The sequence below is a fragment of the Protomyctophum bolini genome, assembly GCF_963924005.1.
Source record: "Protomyctophum bolini genome assembly, chromosome: 23".
Lineage (NCBI taxonomy): Eukaryota > Metazoa > Chordata > Actinopteri > Myctophiformes > Myctophidae > Protomyctophum > Protomyctophum bolini.
Window position 1 is genome coordinate 27,690,453 of NC_137884.1, and position 9,371 is coordinate 27,699,823.

At 42.1% G+C, this 9,371-nt stretch overlaps 1 protein-coding gene across 2 annotated transcripts in view; it reads left to right on the forward strand.

The window, feature by feature from the left end:
- Positions 1 to 3,491: 3,491 nt before the first annotated feature.
- The window catches only part of LOC308311203 (voltage-dependent calcium channel subunit alpha-2/delta-1-like), an 89,555-nt gene continuing 83,675 nt past the window's right edge, over positions 3,492 to 9,371 (forward strand). Inside the window, exons 1-3 of one of the 2 annotated variants that reach the window (XM_080757810.1) lie at positions 3,492 to 3,547; positions 5,937 to 5,972; positions 8,435 to 8,558. In XM_080757810.1, the coding sequence (XP_080613936.1) occupies positions 3,518 to 3,547; positions 5,937 to 5,972; positions 8,435 to 8,558 (190 nt within the window). In that variant the 5' untranslated portion in view covers positions 3,492 to 3,517. The remainder of the gene's footprint in view (positions 3,548 to 5,936; positions 5,973 to 8,434; positions 8,559 to 9,371) is intronic. The other variant, XM_080757811.1, reaches the window with a different exon arrangement.

Genomic DNA, 9,371 nt, shown 5'->3' on the forward strand with positions numbered 1-9,371 from the left:
GCGTGCAGCAGTAAAAAATATTGTCTAGATTGTTGATCATCATCGGCTATAAATTCGGCGGCGTTGCTAATACATGTGGACTCACAAACAGAAGCTAACGTTGCTAATGCTAATACATGTGGACTCTCAAACGGAAGCAACACGCAGAGCAAAAAGCAAAGCCAACGGACGCAGAGCCAACGGAATGTCATTTCAACTTTACCGCATCTCGCCTGATTCGACTTATATATATTCATGCTTGGGGGCACATATTTAAACGCAGGCACGGCACGCACAGTAGTGGAACAAGTACTCGGATGTTGTTGCAAGTCCTGTATTCAAAACGTTACTTAAGTAAATGTACAAAAGTACTTTTGCCTGAAAAAACCCAAGCGTGTGAAGTGCGGGCTGCCTGGTAGTGTTTGTTTTAACACATTTAGACCTGAGGCCGATTCTACAAAAGTCTTCTAAATCCTGACAGTTTTCTGAAAAACCCTCTGCATGTTTCTATGTCAGTCGTTCGCAAACACTTCTACACTTCCCTCTAATGAGAGACAAATCGAGGGGTTGGCATCACTTCAGTGATGCGGTCAGGAACGAGGCGACCAGTCGAGTTCTGCAAGCAAGTCGTGGCAATAATCACGTTAACCCACACCCTCTGGTGTAATATTGCTTAATTATTTTCAGCCAATGAAGGTTAGTCATTAGCTGTGTGTCATACTGTAGATACGTTGCCATCCTTCCTGCCAAAGAAAGAGATGTTTTCATACTCCCACAGTGAGCCCGAGGGGCAGATAGAACCTAATTACATTAGTGGCGCCAAACACAAAATTACTTCCGCACGTTCCTCGTGTTTGGTCGACACGAGGGTCTCTGGAACTACATATTTTCAGATGGGGGTCAGCGGCCAATTACATATAATTTTTGGGGTCCTTGACATGAAAAACTTTGAGAACCACTGACACATAAACATAGGGTTTTCTGAAAACCGTCATGATTTAGAAGATTATTTAGAATCTGGTGTCATGTCTAACTGGCTTAACCACTTATACTTCGGCCCTATACTGTACTTCTACTGTATCTACAGTACAAGCTCACAACGTGTCGCCATGCGACGCATTGTGAGCTTGGAGGCTAATTTCAAAAGATTTTTTATACATTTTGAAAACTTAAAATGGGACATTCTGCATAATTGAGTACATTGTGATGCCAATACGTTTGTACTTTTACTCGAGTACATTTTTAATACCGAGCTTTAAGTTTTAACACAGAGTATTGTGTCTACATTGTGGGCAGTGGTATTGCTACTTTTACTTTTGAGTACTTTTGAGCCCAAATCAAAGTCGGTAAAAGTCTGGCAGCCAAACAGGCCTTAGACCCGAGAACTGATTCCTTTGTTTCTGTGTCAGTGGTGCTCAAACTATTTCATGTCAAGGACCCCAAAAAATATATTTAACAGGCCGCCGATCCCCCATCTGAAAATATGTTGTTCCAGGGACCCCCCCAGAAGCAAAGATATGAGTTAAAAACGTTTGCTGTGAAACTAAGAATATATATATTCAAAGATTTACACACGTCTTTACACATTGAAAAAAAAAATAGCAGGCCTACAAGCTCGTATAGCGCGGCACTCGGTGCCGTGCTATGAGCTTGTAGATCTGCTATTTTTCAACAGCTAAAGTATAAAATAATGGTTAATGTGGTTAAACGGTAAACGTTCCTGGTCTTAATGGTTAAGTGAGATTCACGAACAGACCTTGGTTCCGTTTCTCTTGATTCTTCTCTTCCCGACTTATTTAATTTTACGGCTAAATTGATTCAATAAATTATCTTTTTATCCTCTTTCTCATTTTGTCAAATTGAATGTGTTCCGTTGTGTCGCTTCTCTATCCTGCGTGACTCCCAAACCCTCCGAGCCCCGTTGGCTACGGCGGCTAGCGGGAAGAATTGGATTTTGATATTTCCCCGGGGAAATTAATAGTATAGTAGAGTTTCTGGACCAGGTATAGAGATTAACCCATTTTGTGCGGGAACCCCTTATGGTTTTAGCATTATGTCATGCTTTAGCTATTGAAAAATAGCAGATCTACAAGCTCATAGCGCGCCACCGAGTGGCGCGCTACGAGCTTGTAGGTCTGCTATTTTTGGAAAAATCGAAGAACCACTGACATAGAAACATAGCTTTTTCAGAAAACTGTCAGGATGTAGAAGATATTTTTTAGAATCTGATCTCAGGTCAGAATGAAAACTGTCAGGATGTAGAAGACGTTTTTAGAATCTGATCTCAGGTCAGAATGGGTTAAAAGCTGGGCTATAAACCCATTAACCTAGTCATTAGGATCTGGGACAACGAAGATGCAGAGTGTGGTCATGCTAATTTTAGTAGCCGTACCGTACGCCAGGGGGGTTCCCAAACCTTTCCGTTCCAAGGACCCCGAAATAGCCATATAATATCTTCTCGCTGCGCTGCGCGGCTTTAAATAAATACATTATTAAATAAAACGTAACCTTTATACCAATCTGTATGTATGAGAGAATGTTAATGGGATACTAGAACTAGCACACACCATTTGTAGGCTAATCTTCCATTGAGATATTTTGACCCTGGTTCTGAATAGAACACCTACTGGTCCACAATGTTGGACCTTGGTACTGTACGTGTATACACGTCTTTCATATCAGAACCATGTGGTGCCTTGGACGTGTATTTTTTTTGGTTGGCCTCTCCTGCAATGTTACTCCTTGTTGATTTGGTTGGCCTCTCCTCCTGCAATGTACTCCTTGTTGATTTGGTTGGCCTCTCCTCCTGCAATGTACTCCTTGTTGATTTGGTTGGCCTCTCCTCCTGCAATGTACTCCTTGTTGATTTGGTTGGCCTCTCCTCCTGCAATGTACTCCTAGTTGATTTGCGCATGCCCGCACTGCCGTTCACTTCCTTGTTTGCGGCAAGGTTAATTAAATGAAGGAAATTTAATTTTAATTAAGGAAGGAAAGAAACATGCGTAATTGAGACCAAGAAGTTGTACATGCCCAAATTTATGCATGTACTGTATAACTTCCTGCATGGTCTCAATTGCGCAAGAATGGCTCATATCTCCTAATCTAGGGAACTAGATGGGCAATGTTCTGTCTTCGTTTCTGACTTCAGCACGCCTCTCGTTTGGAATATTAACGCTTCTAGAGAGACTTTAGCGTGACCAGCGTGAGGTTATTAATGGAAGATTATGACTCCCTCCCCGGGGGAGAATCTGCCATATCAGCTGGCACTCTAGTGACATTATTTTTGAAAACCTTCTGGCACATTCTAAGTGTTAACAAAGTTATTTGAAGCAGACTTGAAGCGTACCAGACTTTGCCGCCCTCTTTGTTGTAATTTAGACATCCGTCCACCGACAGAGGGAGACATAAAAGCTATAGCTTTTGATATGGAACGGGGAAATTGCTTTGATCTTTTTGTGAACAGTTGTGTTTTGATGTATTTCTCCTCTTCTCTTCTCTCCTTCCTCAGAGGTTGGCGTCGGAGGCAGAGAAGATCCAGATGGAACACCAGTGGAGAGATGACTTTGAGGTGAGTGTCATGAATACTGGACAACTCACCCCGGTGCGTGCCCGTTTTTCCTCCCGGAAATTTCCCCAGTGAGGGGGATAACTTTGTGATATGCTATTGGCTGTGTGTATTCCTTTTTGAAAAATATAAAAAGATACTCCTGTGGAAAGGCTATATTATTTTACTTATATTGACCCTATAAACAATTTAGTATTATTTAGTATAATTATGTAAGGTTTTGCCCACTCAAATGGTACCTCGTCAGATAATCCCCACATATCCTACACAACAACTTCTGTGAACAGACTTCACTGTAGTAGCTTTTCATAAATTATATTTGTACTTAGGGCTGTTCTGCTGTCATGAAAGTTTATAGTTAGAGAAATTCAAAGTCCAGCCGTCTGCTGTCCAGCCTCTCCCACCACTCACTGGGGAAAATTCTGGGAGGAAAACAGAAACGGGGTGAGTTGTCTTGTTACCAGTGGCATCATGAGTCCTCATTAACATTAGCCACATCTCACACATGTTCAAGTGGAGAAGAGAAAGGGGGGGGGGGGGGGGTGGGGGGATCTGTTATTCACGACCTACTAATGATTGCCATAATTGGATGGCAAATCTCATTACAATGACAATAGCGGCATAATGACTCAAGTCGAGATTGAATTTCATAATTTTACATAATGCGGAGAAACATACCAGACACATTTATGAATGATTCACATCCTGTCACGCGCATTGCATATTTTTGTATAATTTTTTCCATTAATAATGGTATTAAGTTTAAATCAGTAGTTCTTAAACTTTCAAGATAAAAAAAAAAATCCAAAATAGTAGGAGCTATTTTGAATAGCCAACGCTAAAATCTAAAATGACATGAATGCTTTCCCGGGTTTGAAGGGCCTATGAACACAGTACTGTACGCTGCAAATGTAATGAACACAATCTTATTTTACTCACTTGGTTATGGGCAAGCAGGCTCAATGATTGTATTAATGTCACTCTCGCCAATGCCAAACGCTCCTCTACGGAATTGGCCTAGCATTGTGCTTGTCATAATGAATGCAAATTAATATTGTCCTGCCCCTTGCTTTGTAATAAATAAAGGCTTACTCTATTTGGCAGGCGTTTAATAAATGGCAGATGATATCTGTGTGTTCTTTTGTGTGGTTGTAGAAAACTCCAGAGGAAATCAGTCTCACCTTTTTAAAAGAGAATTCCATGCTAGAAGGCTTTCTTACCTTTCTTTGTAGTTGTTACGTCCCCACTAAAGAGGTCCAGGTGTTTATTTGTGCAAAAACTCCTTATTGGCTATTTCCCCTACCATAAGCCCTCAATGAATTGCATTGAATTGAATGGGGCTATGGGGTGTTGTGCTAATTTGCTTATTTCCATCTAAAGTAGTAAAGTGTGCCGCTTGGGATATTATTTACATTATGAAGAGAGGATATATACAAAATAATAATATTTTTGAGCGATGGAAATAAGCAAATTTAATCTATTAGCTAGAAAGTCTTCACTGTAGTTAGGCAACTTTATACTTTTTTAATGATTATTCTCCATTAAAAGTCTGATATAATTAATTAGCTTGCATGCTTGATGACTCGAGTCAGGACTGTGGGAGGTTATGATGAGCATTGTTGCTACGACGATTAAATGCATTTATCTGCCGCGTGAGTGGGTGAAGGTCTGAGCTATTATGTTTGATTGGCTTCAGTTGATTGGTTCACAGAGTTAATTACTTTACTGCTATATTGCAACCAAAATATCATTTTAAGATTTTTTAGAGAGTAGTTTGGATTGGTGTCGGGTGTCCCTGACATCGAAAAAAATGCCTTCTAAATCTTGTTTTCTGAAATACGGTACCTCATGTTTCTACGTCAGTGGTGCTCAATATTTCATGTCAAGGACCCCCAGAATTATATGTATTTGGCTGCAGATGCCCATTGTTCCAGGGACGCCCCCGGAAGCAACGATTTGAGTTAAAACGCTCTGAAAGAATATATGTTATAGCAGACAGTATGATCTTGTAGATCTGCTATTTTGCAATAGCTAAAGTATAACATACTGCTTTAAAACAGGGTTATGTAATGAGGTCTAGTTGGAATGTTCGTACAAAGTTTCATGGCAATCAAAAGTTGCGTTTTATGATCCGAGGGCATTTTATGCAAAACGGGCCACTCCTGCAAACTTTGTAAGCCAACCAGGATGGAATAACATGACCATAGAGATAATGGGCTGTATTTTGCGTGTCTTAAGTACCAGGTCTTATTACCTAACTTGAGTTACTCAGTTAGTAACTTGGCTGAGTTTGGCCCAATGTGTTCCAATTTTCTGTAGGAGTAAAACGTGTTTTGCAAAAATCTTGTTGAGCCTTTTATTTAACTCTTCCCATCTCTCCCTTCCTTTGCAGGATGACGACTTGGCTTATTACAACGCCAAAGATGGGGTGAGTAGTGAGTACTATGTAGTGAGTACTATGTCTGACAGATTACTTTACCTGGGTTACGTCTTCTGATAGTACTGACTGCTGACATGACATAATAATAATCCCATCTAGTGTTTCATTGGCGCGACGGAACGTGGCAAAATAGTCTACAGCTGAGCTTGTTGTGCTGATGACAGGCAGCGCGCCATGAACACACTATAATAATATCTCAAACTTATATAGCGCTTTTCTGAGTACCCAAAGACGCTTTACATGGGGGGGGCTTTACAGAGGTAACAACAAATTAAAAACAACTTTAATAGAAAAAATAACACTAAAAGCTAAAGAACATTAAAAGACAGTGAAAAGGGTTAGCTAGGGAAGGCAAGTTTGAAGAGGTGGGTTTTGAGGGTGGATTTGAAGGTTTGAAGGGTGGGGGCATCTCTGAGTGCCTTAGGGAGGGCATTCCACAGGTTTGGGGCAGCAAAGGCGAAAGCTCTGTCCCCCCACGTACGGCATTTGGTTTTGGGGACGTCGAGGAGGTTTGCATCACCAGATCTGAGGGAGCGAGAGGGGGCATGGCGTTTGAGGAGGTCACAGAGGTATGGGGGAGACAGGTTATTTAGTGCTTTGTAGGTGGTCAGGAGTGTTTTGAAGACACTACACACCATAGACTGTGAAACAAGGTGGTAAAGATAACAAGGAGAGGACAGCGATGTCACTGTTATGCAACACAGACGTACTATGGACTTGAAGCTGTTTATAAACCAGTCAGTCAGTGACATCACTGACTAATCCTTGGTGTTACTCTTCCTGCGACCGATAGCCCCTGAAACCAGGCTTTCACTGTCGTCTCGTCCTGACTCTTTTTTCTCTCTTCTTCTTCCCCCTTCATGGGCCCCCGGGGGCCTCTTGGCACCGTCGATATTTACTCCACTGGTAACTTTCAAGTACCATGTCCAAGTTTGTAAAAGGCTGATAAACGTATTGCAACCATCACAGCTTTGCCAATGCCAACTCAGACGCGCTTATCAGCATGCCAGCCTTGTTGTCAGGTTATGTAATAATAATAAACACAGCGACTGTGCTGTGGGTTTGCATAATTTGTCGGCAGGGATAGGATAGCAGACAGTGACACACACACGTGCTGCTTGAGAAACTTGAAAAGTCACTACGCACGGCAGCACTCGTTGCGTTTGCGGTTGTGTGTGTGTGTGTGTGTGTGTGTGTGTGTGTGAGAGAGTGCGCAAGCACACTTGCACACTTGACTGAACAGTGCATGGTACTAGCATTCATCACTTGACTGCATGGTACTAGCTATCATCGCTATCTCCATGGTACTAGCTATCATCCCTATCTGACTGCATGGTACTAGCTATCAACACTATGATATGATATGATACAGTACTTTATTGTCAGTTCACACTGAAATTTGTCTTGCGACCCAGCAGACAAGTATGCAGAACACATATACACACATTTGACATAAACACAAAGAACAAGACAATTTACATACATAAAGACAAGAGCAATGTCCACCGCTTAGATTATCCTGTGGCTACTACAACTCCTGATTAAGCCTCAAGGTGGACTGGTACCAGCTATCACCACTATCTGAGTCTCTGACTGCATGGTACTAGCTATCATCACTTTACTGCATGGTACTAGCTATCATCGCCATCTCTGTACCATGACCGGTACTCCTTGCATGTGGTGCAAGGGGACTATTTTTATACCAAGTTAACAACACGCATGCAGAGCATCAGTTGAGGGCAGATGTGTGAGGTTCTCCCACACCTCCGTCTGGCCTGAGAAGTCAACCGTCTGTTTCTATAAACACAGATCGGCATCTACAGTAAATATGCTCTCCGCTGTCCTGCTGGGTTAGAGGTAGCTCTGGTCCATAGCCTTCTACTGCCCTGCAGTATTTGGCTATGGGACTTTCAGTTTTAAATCTCAAATCGAAATCAGACCAGCCTCTCCTCTTTGGCGTAAATAAAAAGAAGGTTTTTGCTACTCACCAAAACAAAGGCGGGTTGTGTCATTAGAAAGCCTACTTTCCTTAGTGGACGCACTCTGAGCCCCCCCCCACCCACCACACGTATAAATGGTACTTTTTGGCCAGAATGGGGTTTCTTTTCACCGGGGGAAAAATATTCTCTATGAGGCAGTTCTCTGGGCAATATCGGTAGAGGGCGCAGCGGAGTAACTAAAAGTATTTTTTTCACGGTGGAAACAAAATCCCCTTTTGGCCAAAAAGTGCCGTTTTTTGGCCGGCTGAATCGTAGAAAAAGTAGAAGGCTACGGACCAGAGCTAGGTTAGAGGGTGCATAGTGTAGGTAGGCTTACTGTAGGTGGGTACAGTAGGTAACGGTGACATTTAGAGGGGCATGTACAGTATGTGGACCATATGTCACCATCGTCGTCCAGTCTTTATTGTTCTGACAGTGTGTCACTGGTTCTGTGTGTATTTCTCCGTACAGCTCAATCAGACGGACCGGACCAAGAATCGATACGTCCCAGAATTCCACGACGACGACCAATTCAAAAGACTGGTGTCGTTCAACACCACCGGCGTGCACATCCCCACGGACATCTATGAAGGCTGTGAGTACTGTCTGTCTCTGTCTGTGTCTGTCTCTGTCTCTGTGTCTGTCTTTGTCTCTGTCTGTCTCTGTCTCTGTCTCTGTCTGTCTGTCTCTGTCTCTGTCTGTCTCTCTCTCTCGTATGTCCAGTTTCTTATTTTATTTAACCTTTATTTAACCAGTTAAATCACATTGAGACAAGATCACAAGTGGGAACTGGCCAAGAGGCAGGAATAAAAATTACACTTCAATACCACATCGTCAAAGTTACATTTTGAACCAGCAAATACAACATCCATAATACACCTTAAAGTACCTATGCATAAATACAACAAGTCACCTGTCATACTTTTTAGTAGCAGGGCAAAATACACCATATACACAATCTACACGATCTGAACCCATATAATAACTATATAGCCATGAACACACTGTAGGCTAGTACATATCCAAACCAATGTGCAGGTGTTGGATTGTACATCAAAGATGATCCTTTTGAAACTTCTCAAGGGAACTTCCATGATGTTTAACTTTAGCCTGCCAGTGCTGTCCCACAATGTGCACCAGTCTATATATAGCACTAACACACACACACACACACACACACACACACACACACACACACACACACACACATACACACACACACACACACACACACACACATACATTTGACATCTTTATTTGTATTCACATTTTACAAGAAATGTCTTGAACACAAACAATAGTGGATGCGCAAGCTTGGAATAAACTCTACAACAAGTGCTTCAGCCAGGATACAGATCACGGGTACAGAAAGCATCTCCTTCTCCATATATGGCGACTGCCAATTATT